Source organism: Xenopus laevis, chromosome 5L (assembly GCF_017654675.1).
Source record: "Xenopus laevis strain J_2021 chromosome 5L, Xenopus_laevis_v10.1, whole genome shotgun sequence".
NCBI classification, from domain to species: Eukaryota; Metazoa; Chordata; class Amphibia; order Anura; family Pipidae; genus Xenopus; species Xenopus laevis.
In genome coordinates, this window is record NC_054379.1 from 48,779,330 (window position 1) to 48,802,430 (window position 23,101).

The 23,101-nt window shown below is 37.7% G+C and overlaps 1 protein-coding gene across 3 annotated transcripts in view; it reads left to right on the top strand.

Annotated features, from left to right (window-relative positions):
* crim1.L (cysteine rich transmembrane BMP regulator 1 (chordin-like) L homeolog) overlaps positions 1–23,101 on the top strand; it is a 496,227-nt gene that overhangs the window by 467,720 nt on the left and 5,406 nt on the right. For all 3 annotated transcript variants that reach the window (XM_041562044.1, XM_018261588.2, NM_001170446.1), the window contains one exon: positions 22,653–22,847. In XM_041562044.1, the coding sequence (XP_041417978.1) occupies positions 22,653–22,847 (195 nt within the window). The remainder of the gene's footprint in view (positions 1–22,652; positions 22,848–23,101) is intronic.

Consider the following 23,101-nt stretch of genomic DNA (forward strand, 5'->3'; position numbering starts at 1 on the left):
TATATATATATATATATATATATATATATATATATATATATATATATATATATATATATATATTGCAAAAGGACTCCTTTACAGGACTGCTATAAATAAGGATTTATCTTAGCTCCATTAACATCAAGTACACCTGGTACTGTCTTGTTATTAGAGAAAAATCAGTGAAAAAGATGTTTGTTTAAATAGGACACTATGGGAATTTGCAGTGCCTTTCTGAATAATGGGTTCACAGATCTGCATTCACCCTTTTGCAGTATTTATTTAAGCCTGTGCAGCATGTGCCTGACATTACTATCTCCCTCCTTTTATATTAACAATCTAACAGTTACAGTCATATGAAAAAGTTTGGGAACCCCTCTCAGCCTGCATAATAATTGACTCCACTTTCAACAAAAAAAAAAACAGTGGTATGTCTTTCATTTCCCAGGAACATCTGAATACTGGGGGGCTTTCTGAACAAATATTTTTAGTGAAGCAGTATTCAACTGTATGATATTAAATCAAATGTAAAAAAACTGGCTGTGCGAAAATTTAGGTAAAAAGATTTGCTAACATGAATGCATGTGACTGCTCAATACTGATTACTGGCAACACCAAATTGGTTGGATTAGCTTGTTAAGACTTGAACTCCACAGGCAGGGGTGTCCAATCATGATAAAAGGTATTTAAGGTGGCCAATTGCAAGTTGTGATTCTGTTTGACTCTCCTCTGAAGAGTGACAGCATGGGATCCTCAAAGCAACTCTCAAAAGATTTGAAAACAAAGATTGCTCAGTATCATGGTTTTAAGATGGCCATAGATGTTAAGATTTTTAAAAGATCCGATCCTCATCGTGAGACCACGATTTTCTTGGAACGATCGTACGAATTGACCATCAACTAAAAAGACCAATTTGCCAGGAAAACAAAGGGGAGCTGCCTGCTTGGCCCTGCAAACAAAGATAGATTGCACTGGGACCAACAAAGATTTTTTGACCTGGCCAATCAATTTCCTGACAGATGTCGGCCTAAAAATCGTAAGATGTACGATCGTTCGAATCCCACTAACCGCACGATAATTTCGAAGGATTGGTCGGACTTCCCTAAAATCAGTCGTTCGGCAAGAAAAATCGTCGCGTCTATGGGGAGCTTAAGGGAAGGCTACAAAAAGCTATCTCAGAAGTTTAAACTGTCAATTTCAACTGTAAGGAATGTAATCAGTAAATGAAAGGCCACAGGCACATTTGCTGGCAGGCCAAGAAAAATACAGGAGCGGCATATGCGGAGGATTGTGAGAATGGTTACAGACAACCCAAAGATCACCTCCAAAGACCTGCAAGAACATCTTGCTGCAAATGGTGTATCTGTACATTGTTCTACAATTCAGCACAATTTGCAAAAAGAACATCTGTATGGCAGGGTGATGAGAACGAAGCCATTTCTGCACTCATGCCACAAACAGAGTCGTTTGTTCTATGAAAAAGCTCATTAAGACAAGCCACAGTCATTTTGGAACAAAGTGATATGGACTGATGAGACAAAGTTATAACAAAAAGCCCTTTGCATGGAGGAAGAAGAAAACCACATTCCAAGAAAAACACCTGCTACCTACTGTCAAATTTGGTGGAGGTTCCATCATGCTGTGGAGCTGTGTGGCTAGTTCAGGGACTGGGCCCTTGTTAAAGTTGAGGGTCGGATGAATTCAACCCAATGTCAACAAATTCTTCAAGATAATGTTCAAGCATCAGCCACAAAGTTGAAGTTACGCAGGGGTTGCATATTCCAACAAGACAATGACCCTAAACACATTTTGAAATCTACAAAGGCATTTATGCAGATGGAGAAGTACAATATTCTGGAATGGCCATCACAGTCCCCCGACTGCAATATCATCGAAAATCTATGGGATGATTTGAAGCAGGCTGTCCATGCTCGGCAGCCATCAAATTTTGTATGGAAGAATGGTCAAAAATACCACCATCCAGAATCCAGACACTCTTCGAAGGCTATAGGAGGCGTCTAGAGGCTGTAACATTTGCAAAAGGAGGCTCAACTAGGTACTGATGTAATATCTCTGTTGGGGTGGCCAAATTTATGCACCTGTCTAATTTTGTTATGATGCATATTGCATATTTTCTGTTAATCCAATAAACTTTATGTCACTGCTGAAATACTACTGTTTCCATAAGGCATGTTATATATTAAAAGGAAGTTGCTACTTTGAAAGCTCAGCCAATGATAAACACAACTCCAAAGAATTAAGAGGGTTCCCAAACTTTTTCATATGACTGTAACTGCAGATTAAATAACACCATTTACATGCTCAGTAATGTTAAACAAATGTGCTTGGAGACCTTGTTAAATAAGTAAATATCATAAATGTGCTTGCTCGTCATTTCATATTGCGTAATGATATGTGCCAAATTGTGTGCTAGATGCTAGTTAGACTTTGCATTTTTAAATAGTAGTTTGGAAGAAATGGATAGAATGAAAAATGAACTGAAGAAAATAATGTCTCCTATAACAAAAATGAGAAGCCTAGTAGTAAAGTAAGGGCAGCTGTACACATTAAAAGTTATTTACTATGTCACAAAGTAGCAAAGCAAACTTATTTCTATAGAAACCCTACCTAAGCCTCCTCCATGCCAACGGTCCTGCAGCCAAGACTGTTTTCATTTGTCTACTAGCCTGTAGAAAGATTTGGGCAACTGGTGTCTTGGGAGGTAACTTGCTATAGAAATAAGCCCTCTGTCCTAGTAATACGGAGAAATCCTAATTTTTATAGGAAAGTGTGAGTGTCACTTTAATATATTCTTAGTGCTAGAAAATGTACCTGCAAGGCAGAATGGAGTGATTTAATGAGATGGTTTATTTTTAACTTCTTTATTTACGCTTTTCTCCACCACTAACATATTCTTGCATAGTGATTAGGGGGCCCATTAATAATACAGCGATGCCAACCAAAAATACAGGTGAGTTGACAAGTCTCATAATAACACAAGTGCTAAAAAAACAAAACTGGTTCTGAAAGGATATTTGGATGTTTTATTCAGTAAAGTCATCAATCTAAAAGGGGACCCGTCAAAATCCTATTTTATCACATTAGTCAAGTAAAATGAACTTTAATTACACTATATAAATTATTTGAATCTTGTTTCCTTCAGTCTGGGAATTCATAAATATAGCAAGCAGGCAGGAGCCATTTTGTGGACATTGTTATTAAGACAAGTCTTGCATCATCTCAGAATCTTGTTTTGCTCCAGAATGGGGGACTGATGTTCATCCACATGCCCTGGCTACACAATTAAATGGTGAAGAAAACGGGGGAATGTTGGGAGAGCAGTGACATCTAGGAAGTGCTGAATGGAAAGTGAAAGTAATTACTTGCACCGCCTCTATGCCTAAGGCATAGAGGAGGGGCAGACAATATTTGATTGACAGCTGAGATTTTTTAAATGAGTTTGCAACAGCTATGAATGCTTTAATAAAAAATAGAAATTGGATTTCATGTTTAATTTGAAAACGACTTTTATTATACAGAATTTTGTGTCTGGGCGACAGGTCCACTATGAAGGCACATTAGGGTAGTTGGTAAAGTGTTGTTGCCCAGCAATAGAATCTTTGCCCTTGGCCCACCAGCACCTTTTAGAGCAAGTTGGCCGAGGTACAATCAGTTAATGTATGAGGAGTGTTAAATGAATGTACACAATTTAGGAATTAAATAATAGTAAATAGTAATACACAAGCCACCCATTTTTTCACTAATCATTTTCAATCAATGACTGCACAAACTCAATATAATACAGTATATAATCTGTTGCAATTTATACAGATGCATTAGCATACAAAAGCACCATTGTTCACAAATGGTGAACTCTTTAATTAGATGGGATGCTGTGACGCATTTTTCTGTGTTAAAGGGGTGGTTCACCTTTAAGGTAACTTTTATTATGTTATAGAACGGGCAATTCTAAGCAACTTTTCAATTGGTTTTCATTATTTATTTTTTATAGTTATTTGCCTTTTTCTTCTGACTCTTTGCAGCTTTCAAAAGGGCGTTGCTGACTTGCTTCTAAAAAACAAATGCTCTGTAAGGCTACAACTGTATTGTTATTGTTACTTTTTATTACTGATCCTTCTTTCAGGCCCTCTCCTATTCATATTCCAGTCTTTTATTGAAATCAATGCATGGTTGCTTGGGTAATTTGGACCCTAGTTGCCAGATTGCTTAAAATGCAAATTGAAGAGCTGATGAGTAAAAAGCTAAATAACTCAAAAACCTTCAATAATAAAAAATGAAAACAAATTGCAAATTGTTTGAGAATATCACTCTCTACATCATACTAAAATGCATCTCAAAGGTGAACAACCCCTTTAAATGGGATACATGGATTATCTGGGTTTAGTTATTCTGTATCAAACACACAAACCAAAGTTGCTTCATCTGTACAGGTATGGGACCTGTTATCCAGAATGCTTGGGACCTGGGGTTTTCCAGATAAGGGATCTTTCCACAACTTGGATCGCCATACCTTACGTGGGCTAAAAAATAATTTAAACATTTAATAAACCCAATAGAATTGTTTTACCTCCAATAAGGATTAATATCTTAGTTAGGATCAAGTACAAGGTAAAAACATTTTTAATTATTTGATTAACATGGAGTCTATGGGGTAGATTTATCAAAGAGTGAAGTTAGAGATCTCCACAGTCCGCAGAGTGAAATACCCCCTCTCTCCATTCATTTCTATGGGATTTTTAATGGCGCATTTATCAAATGATCACCCTTTGATGAATACACCTTTAAAAATCCCATAGAAATGAATGGAGAGAGGCAATATTTCATTCTGCGGACTGTGGAGATCTCTAACTTCACTCTTTGATAAATATACCCCTATGGGAGATGGCCTTCCCATAATTCAGCGCTTTCTGGATTATGGGTTTCCAGATAACAATCCTATACCTATAATCCACATGTAAGTGCCTTAGGCTCACTTAGCCTGGATAACTTGCCTAGATGTCATACAAGTTTTTGAAAAACATTTGACACTTAAGGGTTTAACAAAACTTCACACAGATCTTGAGAGCAGGGTAAGATGTAATGATATTTTGAATGCAGAAGCATGGCAGATGTCGGCAGCATCTGTAATGGAACTAGTGCATGTGCCCTTGAGAGATGCTTGTGAGACTGTCCTGTAATCAAGACACGGTGCCAAATGCATCCCAAAAATCTGTTCTTCTTCTCTATTCACTGTAGGCTATATGGGAAATGTTTAATTCATTTTATTTTTTCACTAGCAGCATTATTTGTGTTTGTTATTATGGTGTCTAAATATCTACTTGTATGTATGTATGCATGAATGTATCTGAATGTGGCTCTTACTGGGGGTGACTTTCACATTCCCAGTAAAGTGTAGCCCGAGGCAAGGGTCTTATCTATTACAGGTTCCGCCTATCTATAACTTGTTGTAATTAAGTGATAATGGGGAAGACATTTGTTAGAATTCCACCTGTATCTGCATTTGCAAGGCCTTTCTGAGTGTACATTAAGGGGGCTATTTACTAAACCTAGAACTTATCTGGTTGGGCTGTTTGTGGCAAAAACTTTTTTTTTGCTGCAAAAATCTGAAAAACCATCTCAGACCTGTCAAGGTCCTGTATAAGTCAATGGGAGTTGTCCCTATCCCAATTGGAAGTTATTGTGGTTTGCTCTGGTTTGAGCCCGATAATCCGATATTTTTGGGGTTTTTGGCCAAAAACCTGAAAAGAAATCGAATTGTACTATTCTGTTTTTTGTCGATTTTATCAGGTTATTTCCAGATCCGACTTTTCAAAGTTATTTTATTAATAAATAAGGCAAACTCAGGGATGGGAGTTTGTCAAGCTTTTTCTTTTTAAATTATGAGATAAATCTGGATTTTAGTAAATAACCCTCTATATGTTTGCATGTTATTCAGGACACTTCAGCCTTACTATTGTGTGGCGACTACATGTTGATACTTGCTACATTTATTAAGAATATAATATAGTGCATTTGTTATATTAGTAGAACATTTAAAACATATTTGATTGTCTTTGAGCTAGTAGAAGATGATCCTGTATGAATCGAAATGGTAAATCAATATGCTTAATTAACTGCTTTATCTTCTTTAGAAATGCTCTGAATGCATTGATTTTTTCTCTATTTCTAGTTAGTTGTTCCAGCAAGAAAGAGCATTATTTGATGTCTGTGATGGCATCAGGCAGAATTTGCACGTTGTCATCAGCAAGAATATTGTGTTTGTGATTTTAAAGCTTGTCAAAAAAAACTCTACAACTTCAAATAAATTCTGTAAAAATGTTCCCAGAGCAAGGGCATTTGACAGTCTGCTCACAGGCTACCTCTTGAAACCAAGGCTTGAAATGACAGATTGAACCCCAAGTGCTGGCTGACCATACTTAAAAGTGTAGGAAACAGGCTGTTGTAAGGTGAGATGCAGGAGGGAATGATGCCTATGCATCTAAAAAGAGAGAAGATCTAAAAAAGAGAGAAGATGGTAGGTGCAAGAGAAGGAATAATAGATGAATGTGTTGAGCATGAGAATACAGAGGAGTTGATCCAATGATAGGAGAGTTAGCAGAAGGGTGTTATTATTGATTAATCACATACAGACAGAAAAAGAGTTGTTGGCGATCTTACAGTGACTCTTAATAACATAAGATCTCATTTATAGCTAGGGATGCACCGAATCCACTATTTTGGATTCAGCCGAACCCACAAATCTTTCACAAAAGATTCGGACAAATACCAAACTGAATCCGAATCCTAATTTGTATATACAAATTAGGGGTGGGAAAGTGAAAATTTTTTTGCACGCAATTTCCCTCCCCGTCCCTAATTTGCATATGCAAATTAGGATTCCGATTCAGTTTGGTCGGGCAGATGGATTCGGCTGAATCCGAATCCTGCTGAAAAAGGCAGAATCATGGGCGAATCCCGAACCAAATCCTGGATTCTGTGCATCCCTATGGGAGTTTGCTGATTTGGTGAATTTTAAATCATAGATGATTTTTTAGACTTGAATTACACATTTTTACCTTTTGATATAGTAAAGACAAGTCTGCCAGTCTACTTTCACTCCTCTCATAGAAAAACCTACCTGCAGTGGTGGAACTACCGGGGGAGCAGGGGGTGCAATTGGGCCAGGGTCCGCACCCCCTCAGGGCCCCCGGCAGCTCGCACACTGCTGATTTCCAGCCGCATCGGCCGATTTCGGGGAAGATAATCTGGTACAGAGGGGGGCGGGGGCCCGGCGTCACGTCCCGCACCAGGGCCCGCCCCCCTCCAGTTACGTTACTGTCTACCTGTATCTCCTGTTAGTCATCTAACCTGTTTTATCTAATACAAATCTCATTTTCTTATTAAAGGAGACATTTTGTTTAAAAAAATAAGAACATACCAGTGCTTTCATTTAGATATAGAATTGTGCAAAAAAAGTAGTGTTTCATGCTGATTTATTGAATATTTATGCAAAAACCCTAATTATCTCTCCCTTCTCTTCCACTTCCTGCTCCCTGAATTCCCAGGCTGGGCAGGTGAGCCGGAGGCTCTTAGCTCAATGCACTGTAGGACAAGCAGCTAGCAGGACCTGATAGGGAACTGAAGCCTGTCTTCGCTTGTGTGACTGCAGGGCTGTGATTGGCTGATCCTCCTACTGTGCTTCTGGCAGGGACTGTTAGAACACACCCACCCTCATTTGAAACACGGACAGGGACCAATGAACATCTATAAAATAGCCCCAATAAAGGGGCTATTTTTAAAGATAATATTAATTTTTACTTCCATGTAAAAGCATCACCATATATTACTCATAACTGCCTACAAAATTAGTTTTTTTTCATTTATCCTATATGTCTCCTTTAATAAAATTCTGGATAAGTTTGTAAGACAGCCTTCAGTAGGAAAGAATCACAGCAAGATTGACGATCTATTATGTAAAAGACAAGGGAAGCCGCTATCATGCAAAAACTATCAGCATATTTCAGCATAATTAAACTCTTTCCCCACAGTCTTGTGTGAAAAGCCATGGCAAATCCTCTCTTTATGTGGCGTGTGTGCTTCCTATTGAAAGGACCAGAGATTTGTGCATGTACATATTAAAAGAGCAATTAACCATTGGTTTGCAGTTCTGCTTTCACCAAAAAAAAAAGAAATTACATTAGAAGAGATTTCATACAGACCTGACAGCGTATGGTGTATATATTTTAATAACTCAGCAGGGGCAGATGGGGCAAGTTTTACAAGCACAATTTGGGAGACTGGAACCCGTATGTGGTTACATAGTACCCACATTAATTTGCAGCTGCCCTCTTGGTATTAATGCAAACCTGCCCTTAATGACAGCGGTGAGCTAAGCAAGCACGCATTACACTGCTCAGGAAACCAGGTATACATGACTGATTCTATAGCACATTTAGCTAGGTATTGGATCTGTTATCCTGAAAACCCTTATCCAGAAAGCTCCGAATAACGGGAAGGCAGTCTTCCATAGACTCAATTTTAAAAAATGATTTCCTTTTTATCTGTAGTAAAACTAACACATAATTTGTCCTTATTGGAGGCACAACAAGCCTATTGGGTTTAATGTTTAACTGATTTTTTTTAGTAGACTTAAGGTATGAAGATCCAAATTAAGGAAAGATCCATTATACGGAAAACCCCAGGTCCGATGCATTTTGCATAACAAATCCCATGCCTGTAGTAGTTATAAAAATGCTGTTGATCACTGCAGGCCATATGCACCTAACAGCAAAGGAGAACCAGATCTGCGACTGTCATCTGAAAATAAACAGAAGCACATAAGTTGACTTTGTATCCTCAATACAGACATTAAATATAGGCCCAGTATTTATATTGATGCTTCAAAGTCTCTGGGCTCTGCAGCTAGACACTTGAAGGTTGCATGCAGACCTCCACAGGGCTCGTGTCCCTCAGCCAACTCAGCGATCCGCCAGCATAGACATTTTTTACATTGATTAATCAGCCCACTACTATAAATGTTGAACAGAACTGGCCTGTCTTATTGATTGTGTTCTTCTTGAGGCTAACATGTTAATACAACATATACAATTGTTATCAATAACCATCTCAGTGCCATATAAAGGCAAAGGGGTTGCTTAGGTCCCAATGAAGCAATAGTTAAATTGATAAGAGAAATCAGAGGAGGTTCAGCTAAACTATATCAACCCTAACTAATAAGAAGCAAGGAAAAAGACTAAAGGAGTTCTGAGACAAGTAGGTTAAATGGAGATAGATATATATTCCAATTACCAACTGTCTGAACTGTATGAAAGAGAAAAACTTGTGAATTGCATGTAAGTGATGCTCTTAGTTGATTATATTGCGTTTGGATTCTATCACTAGCACAAATCACTAGAATTTGCATTAATTGTATATTAATACAATTTGACGATGCAGGTCTGTGGCTTTCTTTTGAAAACGGATTCACTTCTGCTTCCTGCCTAGGAATCCCAAAATAGTATCCACACAGATTACTGAGGTCTGCTGTGGCCTATTTCTTCTTGAGCCGCAGGAGCTCCCGGGAGTATTTCATAATGCTCAGTGTATGTCTGGAGTGTGCATCTTGCTGTAGGTATCTGAACTTATCTCCCCTTTTCCTCCTCCACCCTGTCAAGATCTTTCAGAGTTACTGAATAAGGCTGTGGTTTTGTTATAGAGTATATGGTATATAGCATGTCTTATAGGTTTTCATTTCAGAAAATGAGACCCTGATTGTGGAGGAGGTATATACAGGCAAATGAAGAATTTGGCCAATTTAATGAAAAAATATGCAGTTTTGTTCCCTTCGAGTGCCACTATACTGTGTACCAAATGCGCCATTATTTCACCCTTATCCCTGCTTCTATCACATGAATTATGGTGATTATGCATGCAATTTTCATTTAATACTGACTACAAATATAACTTTAGTTATATATACTCATTATCTGCCAGCTGTGAATGTAACTGTCAGTTTCCATTATCTAGGACTGCAACTGTAAGACTGAGTTTCCAGTGTAGCCCGGATATTCCATTTACACTAGTGCCACATGAACTTTCATTTCCCGGTTACACTGGCAGAAATTTCAGCTTACAGTTGTATATGGGAATGTAGCTGGGATTCTAGTATATACTAGAGTATAAGCCGACCCGAGTATAAGCCGAGGTACCTAATTTTACCTACGAAAACTGGGAAAACGTATTAACTCGAGTATAAGCCTAGACACAACTACAGCCCTGTCTTCCGCCAAATCGACCCCCCCAGCGATCAACCGGACTTCTTTGCAAAGTTGATGGTGACAGAGAATTGCCAAACGGATTACTGTGTGCATTGTCCCACTACCATGTGCAGAGGGTGTGTGTGATATTGCCATCACTGTTAATCTTTCGTATAACCAACAGAGGGCGCTGTGTGATATTGCCGTCACTGTTATTCTTTCATATAACCAACAGATGGCGCTGTGTGATATTGCAGTCACTGTTATTCTTTCATATAACCTACAGAGGACTCACTGTTAGTCTTTCATATAACCAACAGAGGGCGCTGTGTGATATTGCAGTCACTGTTAATCTTTCATATAACCAACAGAGGGCACTGTGTGATATTGCAGTCACTGTTATTCTTTCATATAACCAACAGAGGGCGCACTGTTATTCTTTCATATAACCAACAGAGGGCGCTGTGTGATATTGCAGTCTCTCCCCAAGCGAACTGTTGGTATAGGAATGATTAAAAGTGACTGCAATCTCAGTATAAGCCAAGGTAGACTTTTTCAGCACATTTTGGATGCTGAAAAACTCGGCTTATACTCGAGTATATACGGTAATATATTAATTTAATATATTTTTATTTATATAGCCATACCATATTCCCTGTTATTCTTTCATATAACCAACAGAGGGCGCTGTGTGATATTGCAGTCTCTCCCCAAGCGAACTGTTGGTATAGGAATGATTAAAAGTGACTGCAATCTCGAATATAAGCTGAGGCAGACTTTTACAAAACATTTTGGATGCTGAAAAACTCGACTTATACTCGAGTATATACGGTAATATATTAATTTTATATATTTTTATTTATATAGCCCTACCATATGCAGTGCTGTGCAGCAGAACAATACATTAATGGAAAACAGGGGGTCATTACAATAATAAATACAGAGAACTGCCCAGTAGAGTTTACAATCTATAGGGGGAATGTAAAATCACAAGCGTTGTTTAAAACGCAAATTTTTAGCTGTGCTTGCAATGTAAAAAATTAGCTGGCGAATATTACCTGTAGAGCAAAGGTTAGCGTAAACATCTGCTCAGCAGTTTTGTCACAAAATACGATTTGTGATTGTGAAATTTTATTACATACACTGCGAATGTTCGCAAAAGCCATTTAAATGCAAACTTTGCGTGGAAGTCGTTGAGGTCTGTAATCGGTGAAAATCGACCAAAATTTGGAATGTAATAAATGTCAATTGACAAATATTACAATTTTAGTTCTTATTTATACAATTGTTTTCCCTGTTTATGTTTGCACCGGGTAAAGTAACCTGTAGCAACTGGTCAGTGGTAGCATTTACTGGACACATCTTTAAATGCAAACATCTTATTGGTTGCTATGGGTTACTTAGACTTGGTTTTCGACTTTCTGACTTTTATAACATTACTCCTGAAATTCTGCTTTAACCTTTATGTCTAGATATGTTAGAAAATATTAATCATATTTTTCAGTGCAGTCTTGATTTTCTTGCTTTAAGGCAGCAACAATCTCATGGCGTGCTATTGTTTCTGAGGCAATGAACTTAGAATTAATCCACTGAAAGCTAATTGCTGTTTGGCTGAAATGTCATTCATTGGGATCAGTGGACGCTGACAGTTGTGAGTTATAATGAGGTGGCAACTACGAAGGGGGAGTACGATATACTTAACTCTCAGCCTCAAGGAAGGCAAAAAGAACACATTTTAATATATTCATGAGTGTGAAGGGGAAAAGAGAATTTGTGGAATACATTTGTATATGTACAGATGAACAGCAAGCAAATAAATTCTTACATATGTGCGTAAAATAAAATAAAATAATAAATGAGAATGCCAATTTATTTGACACCCCCAATATCTAAAATTGTTCATGATTTACCTCCACCAGTTTGCCCCTCTTTTAAAAAATGATGCAGACTGGGGTACTTTCTTCTAAAATACCATTTTTCCATGTTTTTACATTCTTGCACATATTCCTTGATCTGATAACGCTGGACACATGAACGTTATGGGCAAAAAGCTTTGCTTTATATAGTAGGATGGCCAATTTATACTGATTTCCTTAGGCAGCTGTGAGCTTAGAAAAGACCTGGGCCAAGTCAGTCGGGCACCGAAGACAATGCGGCCACCCAAGGCAAACTGAGAAGGGCAGGTGGGCAAACAAGGGTCCGGACCAGGGGTAGGTGAAAGAAGATGTACGTGCTTGGTGCCCACACTTCGTTGCTCCCTAGGCACAGGCCTCTTCTGCCTACACCTAGTTCCATGGTTGTCTTAACATTTATTTTGTCTAGATGTGGTGATGTTTTCCATAGCAACCAGATTTGAACAGTCACCTACAAGTTATTGATTGCTATGGGCAACATCCCTGGTGCTATATATCTCAAATTTTAATAAACACGGCCATAAATCTTTGTTTAAAAAAAAAGTCAATTATCTTGTACAGGGTTAGACTTTGCAAGTGGGGTACTGGGAGAAATCCCGAAGGGTCTTGCCGCTCCAGGCCCACGCTTTCCTGGGTCCTTGGGTGTGCCTCAAGCAACCCAGTTCTGCACTGATTGTGTATGTGATGTCAATTCATGTACGATAACAGACTGATGTATATGTCAGCATGCACTGGTATGCCAAATAATATAATACTAGTGTTCACTGTTTAAGTATGGGTGGCAAGGGGCATGAATGTGGGGCAAATCTAGATAAACTAGAATAAGTCTTTAATGAAATGTGGAACATGCTAAACTAGGCTCATAGGTTTTATGATGGCAATATTTTACCAAGTTTGAATTATATATTCAGTTTTGAAGAATACAATAAAAAATAAAGTATACCTGTAGTCAGATGACTGCAGCTTTAATATTGTGCAGTGCACTAGTAAATTCTAGGACACTTACGGGGGAATGTAATAAAAATCGCTAACGGAAAAAATATTCGCAATGCGAAAAGTTATGCCTTTGCGCGAACAAATTTTGCTTTGTGCGAATTTAATATAGCTTTTGCGAGCCCGGAAACTGTTTAGCAACCACTTCCAACAGTGAAAGACCGTTTGCGAATTTTATAGTTTGCGCCAATGCGCTGTCAATGTAATAAAACTTCTTACTGAAAAAGTCGTTATGTTTGCTCCAAAAGATTACGACACCTTCAAGCACTTCTTATGAGTGCGCAATTAAAATTCGCAATGCGCAATTAAAATTCGCAATGCAATAACAGTTTAAGGAACAATATTACATTGCGAGATGTGGATTTTTAGTCTTATTGGTGCGAATTGTTTTGCTCTTTGCGACTTTTATTACATTCCCCTGTAAGTATTTGTAGCTTTTTCAGCTTGCACAATCTGGCCACTTTATTATAAAGCAGTACAGATGTTTGGTTGTGTTTTGTGTATCCTAACCCTTTGCACACAAATGGGAGTAGGAATTTCATGTGTTAACTGAATCTACTGCAGATTGTTTATGAGGTGATTCTAGGACATCAGCTTTTATAATTACTAACCTATGAATCAATACTTTTTATGTTGAGTTTTACTAATGTCAGCTCCTTCATCAGCAACAATATAACACAAACATCAATTATCTGTAAATATGGCATATTATTGGCACCTTTAAAATCTCAAGGCTGGCTTGAGCACAGCAAAGATCAATTTAAACATAAGTATTTTGAAGAATAATTTTCTTTTTGGTTTATTAGTGCCAGAAATCATTAGTCCTTTTATGCTTCATAAGAATTAGATGCGTTTAATCTAGGACAAGGATTGCAGCCATAGCTGTATTGATAGTATGGAGTAGAGATATTAATTCAGTGGAAGCTTATCCAGGGGTAGTTGCTGCAAATCAGATGCTAATGGACAGTTAGCCATAAGCAATACAATTCAGTTTATTATAAACATCAGGTATCATATAGTGAGTGATTCCAATGAAGGCTGTTCTTACGGGTGTTATACCAGAAATTTTAAGATGCAATTAATTTGAACTGGTTTTTTGAAATGCCATTAGCACCATCTAGTGGTGTCCTTGCTGGAAACGAGGCACTGATACTGACGTTGGCTGGTGCAAAGTGTTAATATACTGTTACAATGTGCGCTTTGTCCTTTACATTCTCTGGGCCCCTCTCATTTGTGCTTCCTTTTGCTATAAGGATCCACAACAGTGTTGAGATTACAACAAAGGGCATGCGCCAGGACTGGGGGCCAATATGAATCCATAAAGCTGTTGTCATCCTGCCCCTGTTGGATTGCCAACACCAATCCAGGTGCAGTAGTTTAACATGCACTTCCAGCATTGATTATAAGAGCTGCTATATTAGGACTGATTCATCTGACAATTCCTGAATTCAGTGTGCCATAACCTGGATCAGAATGAGGACTTTGATTCTATATTACTTCTTTACTACTTCTACTGGAATTTGTCTGCCTTGTTTGCCCCTCACATAGCAGACTTGGTTGTTCTGCTGTTCAGAAGTGTTAGCTTCCTTCTATCCAACTCCCTACCAACCAGTCCTGATGGCCTCTGGCCTTGCCATTCACTTTGTTAAATACCATTATCTATGACTGAGATGCTATTAAAAATCATAGTGAACTGTGAGCCAGTGTTCATTTATATGGATTTACAATAAGATAAATGGGGATGATAATGATGAAATGGATTTCTTCCATTAGAGGGAAGCCCTGTAGCATCATTCCTACCAACATTTAGGTAAAATATATTATTAGCATTATCTGTTATTCATGAAGTGCTGGCAAATTTAGGCAGCATTTATAGAGCTTATACATCATTCATTTCAGTCCCTAAATCTACAGTCTGATAAACCTGTAATACGGAGGGGCCAAAGGCCCAGTTTCCGAGGAAGGTATTGATGGTTATAAGCACTTTAAATTCAGCTTTAAAAGACTTAAGATAATGCAAGGGAAATTGAGCCTGTGTGTGCAATGTCGAGAACATCTCCCCAGTGATAACACAAATAAAACAGCCTCAAAGTTATCATTGTATTAGGATAAACATTTTACAATGCATTGCCAAAATATAAATGGAAGCTAATAACCTTAAAATGATGCTACTGCCCCCTTCAGATCTACTTGTATTAAACAGATGCCCCTTAAAGTATACTCAAAGCCTAAAATATAAAATTCTTTAGTTTTTAATCTACTTGAACAGATGTGCTACCTGTGCTCTTGGAACTGGTCTTTTTTCTCTTCATTAAGGGGGTTATTTACTAAAACGCAAATGTATGTCATATTTTCATTAAACCAAGCTTGACCAAACTCCCATCCACAATTTCATTTTATTTATCACTAAACAAACTCGAAAAAGTGAGTTCGGGAAACAATTTGATAAAATAGAGTGAAAACCCAGAACAGATTTTTTGCCTCAATTGCCCAATTTTATTGGATTATCACCCAAAAACCCGGAATTTTTTGGATTATCGGATGAAACCCAGCACCGATGTTAATATACTGTATTCAAATTGTAAAAGGAACATCTCCCATTGACTTATACATGAGTTAGACATGATTTTTATTGATAAAGCTGGGTACTGTTAAGTTTACTATATAAGGTTTTAGTAAAATTTGGAATATGCAGTGCAAATGGACATCCATCCTGACCTAAAGATAGGAAACTACTGTACAGTAAAACTCTACTCGATACAACATTACTGTTAAACATGCAAGAGCATGCATATATATGATCCTTTACCCGGAAACCCCTTATCCAGAATGCTGCACTTTACGGAAAGGCCATCTTTAATCAAACTCCATCTTTAATCAAATAATTCCAATTTTTACAATAATAATTATTTTTTCTGTAATAACAGTAGCTTGTACTTGATCTCAAATGAGAGATAATTAATCCTTACTGGAGGCAAAATCCTATTGGGTTTAATTAATATTTAAATTATTTTGTAGCAGACTTATGGTATGGAGATCCTGATTACAGAAAGATCCCTTATCAGGGAAAGTCCCAAGCATTCTGGATAACAGATCCAGATGTGCAACAGACTCCAATTCAACATGCCTTCGCATTATCTGTATTCTGCAGCTAGATTCAGGACAATAAGAGCAGAAGAGAGTACAGAGAAAGTTCAACACTTGTTCTCATTACAAGGTGGAGAGGAAAGTCACACAGTCTGCTTGAGGCTCAACACGACACGACAGATGACAGCAGTGAGACATGAGCAAAGGTCCAGCAGTGGCTGTAGATTTTTAAGGAAGAAGACAAATAGGCTTGGGGATTTGCTAGCTAGTATGTATGCTTACCTGTGAAGAGACAGTGACTACTTTAATTAAACAGGAGGATGGACATACTGCTGATTAGCTGTTCAATGCTAGAAAAATGAAATGTTTAATGCTTTAAAATAGATATATTCTTGTAGAAGTCTTCTCAATTCAGAATGTCTTAAATAACAAATACATTGAAATTGTAATATGGTAGAGGTCCACCAACTTATTAAAATAGGAGGTCTGCCATGTCCTATGATGCTTTAATCAGTAGTTCTTGCAGATGATGGAATGGCTGATCATGGTTCCCCCCTGTTGTGTTGGGTCCTGGACAAATGCCCATCTTGCTCATTTATTAAAGCAGCACTGCATGGTTTTCTCTTACATCTCTGTGATTAATTGGGATAGTTGGCTGCTATAATGAATCAGATTACTTTAGATATACAGATATATTAATACTATTAGGAGTGAGCAGAGCTTGCTTTGTTACACAACAGCCGATGAGCCATTTCAGGATTCATTTCGTTGCTTCGTTTACAGTATATCTGTATAGCTGATTCCAGTGTTGTTAAAAGTACAAAATTAAATGATAGATATTAATCAGAATATGGATCTCCATACCTTAAGTCTGCTAAAAATCATTTTAATTAAACTTAATTGGATTGTTTTGCTTTTAATAAGGATTCATTTTATTTTAGTTGGGATCAAGTACAAGCTACTGTTTTATTATTACAGAGAAAAAGGAAATCATTTTGAAAAATATGAATTATTTGATCAAAATGGAGTCTATGGGAGATGTCCTTTCGGTAATTTGAAGCTTTCTGGATAACAGGTGTCCGGATAAAAGATTCCGTACCTGTATTTAGGGTTGGGGCATGTTTGGAAATAGCAAAGGGTAGTAATTAGTGATGAATAAACAGTTATCAACTGGAACAAATATTGTATTAGGGGGAGGAAGGGTTGGATTCAGCCCCTGCTGATGGTATAGTTATGAAATAAAAATATTAGCATTATGTTAATGGGAGTTTAAGACAAGGGGACAGATTTACTAAAGGGCCAAGTGGCTAACGCAAGCGACTTTTCAACAGCATTGCCACCCGCAAAGACATCGCCGATTTACTAACGGGAGCAGGCGCCAATTCGCTAGCAAAAAGAGACTGGTGCTAGCAGTCATTCACACTCTATTGGCAGGCGACTTTTAACTCTGGCGAACGGACACTACTATGCAAATTCACTAAAATGCGGATTTTACTGAACGTTACCTTTTTCGCCAGAGTTGCCTAGGCCCCCTCAGACCAGATGAAGTGCAATAAAGTAGCTAGATCTTCCTCAATCTTCTGTCACTTACATTATATTCTATGAGCCAAAAAATGCACCAAAGTCCAAAAAACTCTGGTGCCTTTTCCTTTTTTCAGCCTGATTGCCTGCAAAAGACCTAACAAACTTTTTTCGGGTAACCTGTTTTCCTCATACATTTGCTAATATATGGAACATTAACTTTACAGAGGGCACAGTGTAGAGCATTAAAATAACTCAGGCGCAGTAGTGATGGGCGAATTTGCGCCGTTTCGCTTCGCCGCGAAATTCGCGAAACAGCGAAAAATCCGCGAAACTGCGCCGGCGTCTCGTTTTGACGCCGGCGCCCGTTTTTTCGATGCTGGAGCCTGTTTTTGATGCCGGCGCCCGTTTTTTCGGAAAAAAAAATTTGACACCGGCGAATTTTTGCCGCGAATTTTCGCGGGCGTTTCGCGAATTTATTCGCTGGCGGCGAACCGCACAAATTCGCCGCGAATTTGCGCCTGGCGAATAAATTCGCCCATCACTAGTCTTTAGTAAGGTTCCCTGGACATGTGTTTTTGAAAGTGTAATTTGTAAGTATATGCACCAACATTTAACATAAAGACGTCCATACAACTTTAAATTTCCCGCCCTATACAAATCAACCTGAGTGCAAGATCCCTAGTGAAGTTTCGGTAGGCAGAAATGAACGCTAGTGCATCTTCACTATCAAATGCTCACATTGCCGAAGTAAGGCTAGCGAAAGTCGCCAACGTACGGAGCCCACAACGAAACTCCACATTTAAGTGAATTAGCGTTGTATGAGCACATTTGCACCTGGCGAACTGTAGCGATGGGTGTGAAGCAGTTGCTGGCGACAATTCGCCCTTTAGTAAATCTGTCCCATCATATTAGTGATATGAAATCCTTAATTGCAGATTAAATTATCAATTACCTTGGGGAGCACCAACAAGCCTTTAAAGGAATTATAGAAAAGTGAGTGGGGAGGATGTCTGAGAACTGGTGTGTTGCGGTATCTACTACACTTTCAATAACATAATCCTTTCTTCTAATACTGAACTTGTGTACTTAACACTATCAGGCTTGTCACTGTGCGAATCATCTATATGACATTCTGTATCACATCCCTAGTCTAACAAGTATCCAAGTATAGATTTCCAGTCCCTGCAGAATACCCTGCGCTGTTTTCCAAGGAGCCCACCTCCATTCCTGACATCATCACCTGTATGAGAGCTTTGTTCTGGGTCATTGTTTCCATTGGAACAATCCTCTGTCATCACTTCAGGACACTTTGAAACTTCACCCACGTGCATGTCTCAATTTAGCTATCATAATCTGGGGCTATTTTAAGGTAATGCTCACAGGGAAAATATGCCTACTGACACTGGAAATTAAAAACCTGAGCTAATGTTTTTCATTTGTAATCTGTACTAATTAAACATGTTCACTGGCGTGTTGAGAACATAATACGGCTGTAAGGTCTCATCCCTCAGGTGCATATTAGGGCTGTCCTAACATATTTAATATATATATATATATATATGCTTATTGAAGTCCTTTCAATTTGGGTTTATCATGTTTTATTTAACCAGGATTATTGCATAAAGGTCTGTGAGTAAATCCACGTGGATTAAAACACATTAGGCTGCATTTTCCTGACTGAAGCAGCTCTCATCTGTGATAACATTTTTCCCTCTCAGTGAACGAAATATAAGGACAATGTGACATTGCCCATTTTTTTAAATTCAAGCCTTTATATTAAGTAGAATCCTCTGTATGCTAGATTTGAAATCCAAAATGGCTGCTGCATCCATTGCCTTCCTCGCATATTTCCATCCACATGTTGCACATTTTGCTTAGTTCAGACTTGTCACTCTATAACTATTGTAAAGGATCCATTATCCGGAAACCTGTTATCCAGAAAGTTCCGAATTGCGGAAAGGCCATCTCCCATAGACTCCATTTTAATGAAATAATTCAATTTTTTTACAAATGATTTCCTTTTTCTCTGTAATATTAAAACAGTACTTTATACTTGATCCAAATTAAAATATAATGAATCCTTATTGGAAGCAAAACCACCCTATTGGGTTTAATACATGATTTTCTAGTATACCTAAGGTTTGAAGGTCCAACTGATGGAAAGATCCGTTATTTGGAAAACCCCAGGTCCTGAGCTTTCTGCATAACAGGTCCCATACCTGTGCTGAACAATTTATTATATGTCTCACTGTTTTGAAATTTGTAAAATGATAAGCCCGATCTATTCTGTCTAGTGAGGGGCGAATTTGTCCCGTTTCGCTTCGCCATGAAACTGGCGAAAAATTCCCGAAACGTCGATTTTGCCGCCAGCCGGCAGTTCGTTGGGAAAGCTAAAGTTTTTCCTATGCCGGCAAATTTTTGCAAATTCGCAAATGTATGCGCTGGTGATGAAACGGGCAAATTCGGCGCAAATAAATTCGCCCATCACTAAATCTGTCCTGTTATTTGCAAAGGGCAATAGACAAACTTTTCGAATTCCTGAATAAAACATATGCTAATTGGAGCAATCAGTAAAGCGGGACAATTTCTAGGGAATGTTTATCACAATCAAGAATAAACACTAGAAGTGCCCATTGTTTCCCTTGTTTAGAGCCTATTGATGTACAATGTGGTGCAGCTCCGGTCTGCCAAGGCTGGGTGACAGTTACAGTATTCCTGTACATCTTTTCTTTTACGCCAAATAATTACTACATAATTCAATGTCAAAATATTATTAAACAAAATTGATGTGTTTTGTTTTTTATTTTGATAAATGTCAGGTAAATAAGAAACTGCAGTGTAGAATATTCTAAACCGCCAATATCTAATTTCCCAGTCAATTTAAAAATATGTCATTTGTCCACACTGATACACATACATCACTTTCTCCAGACTTTCCTAGGATATTAAAAGCTTTTTAGTTCCTTTAATACGTTATCGGGGGTTTTTTTTTTTTGAGCAGATTTGATGCTCTTTCCCTTTGTTAACGCTAACAGTAAATTTGTTCTGGGCAATATCTATTTCACGGGTGTCAAACATGAGGCTTCAAGACATTTAAGGTTAATGGCCCGTAAATCCACATTTGATAGTTTTGGGCTGAAATCTACCTTGTGCGTGCAGTGACAGACTGATGCCATTGAAGTCAGTGGCATGAGACATTGGCAGTCTTGAGCGATATTGGTGTCTAACAAACAGTGGGGCTTCCAGTTCAACCTAACAGTAAAATGATTGGCTATGATGATGCTATTTAGATTGCATTGTTCCTTCCTGAGAGAGGGACCAGCAGTGTTTAAAGCACCCGTTGTACCATTACCCTTAACACAATCACCACAAAATACATGTTTTATAATGAATACAATTATCAGTTTAGTCCACTTTGAAAATAAATCACCGGAAAGTATAATATGCACAGTGAGAGTCAACTGTTATACAGTATTTGTATGGAAAGTACAGAATAGGGATCCGGAAACCGTATCCAGAAAGCTCTGAATTACGGAAAACCATCTCCCATACACTCTATTTTATCCAAATAATCCAAATTTTTAAAAATGATTTCCTTGTACTTAAGCAAAGCATAATTGGGATTATGTAATGTTTACTTGACTTTCTAGTAGATTTAAGGTCTGAAGATCTAAATTACAAAAAGACCCTTTATCCTTAAAAAAAACCCCAGGTCCTGAGCATTCTAGATAACTTGACAAGAAAACTGTCAGCGGATAGTACCCCCATACCCTCACCAAATAACATATCCAAATATATATATATATATATATATATATATATATATATATATATATATATATATATATATATATATATATATATATATATATATATATATAGCTATTTGTCTGGCAATAGAAACTTAAAACTTCTCTGCTAGATATGGGTCTGGCCTCTGATCTGGGAGCAGACAGTGTTATTACCCACTGATAACTACATGGATTGGAATCCAATGCTTGGAATGCATTAAGGCACTTCCAAGTCAGTTTTATTTAGCCATTTACCTGTATGGTTTAGATATGCATTCTCCTGCTACGAATTTGCCTATAATTCCATAACTTGACAGTAGAATTACAGTGCTTTTACAGTTCTGAAATGAAAGTTGAAAGTACAGTAATAACAATTTAATGGTGAATAGTTACAGAGCATTCAAGGAAATAAAGCAAAACAAAGCAATTTGGAGCTCTGTGTGTTTGTGTCCATGTAAGTGTATATTCTGATCTGAGTGTATGATTTGGGGAAGATTTGTTGCTGATTATTATCCATTATCCAGAAACCCATTATCCAAAAAGTTCTGAATTATGCGAAGGCCGTCCCCCACGATGTCCTTTTTCGGTGTAATAATACAGTACCTTGTAATTGATCCAAACTAAGATATAATTAATCTTTATTGAAGGTAAAACAGCTTAATGGGTTTATTTAGTGTTTAAATTATTTATTTATTTATTTATTTCATGTTTAAGTAGACTTAAAGTATGGAGATCCAGTTATGGAACAACCCCTTATATGGAAAACCCCAGGTCCGAGCATTCTGGATAACAGGTCCTATACTATTATTATCAGATATTTACTAAGTGGCAACATATTCTGCCGTATAGAATGGTGCATACATTAAAAAAATGTTACTTTTGACTGGTAGCTAAAGTCATAAGACAATCAAGAATTACTTGCCCACTGCATACAAAAAAAAAAGTAACAATACATTGAATTCTGAATGAAATCCATTTTGTTTTCAATCAAATAAATACACTTTCTTCAAATAAAGACAAATACAAAGGGGGTATATGAGCAGGTTTTTAATGAATAGAAAAGTCTTTTGAATGTGTTTGTATATGTACTTTCTTGTTTTCTGCAGAAGACACAATTCCAAAGAAGGTGGTGTGCCATTTCAATGGCAAAACATATGCGGATGAGGAGCGGTGGGACATTGACAGCTGCACACATTGCTATTGCCTTCAAGGACAGACCCTCTGCTCTACTGTGAGCTGCCCCCCTCTTCCCTGTGTGGAGCCAATGAATGTTGAAAGTAGCTGTTGTCCTATGTGTCCAGGTAACATTTAATTATTTCTGTTGACTTTGTTCCTAAAAGTTTAGTCTATCATTTGCACCATGGGAATGGTGACCAGTATTTTTTTTTCCAAGTAGAATTTTTATATAATGTAGACAACTTTGCCTAAATGTCTTTTTTTTATATACCATGGCACCACACAGAACAAGTATCTAACAACACAAAGTTGTATTAATAGGAAGGTTAGCATGTAGCTGCAACAGTACTGTCCAACTTCTGTGGTACAGAGGGCCGGA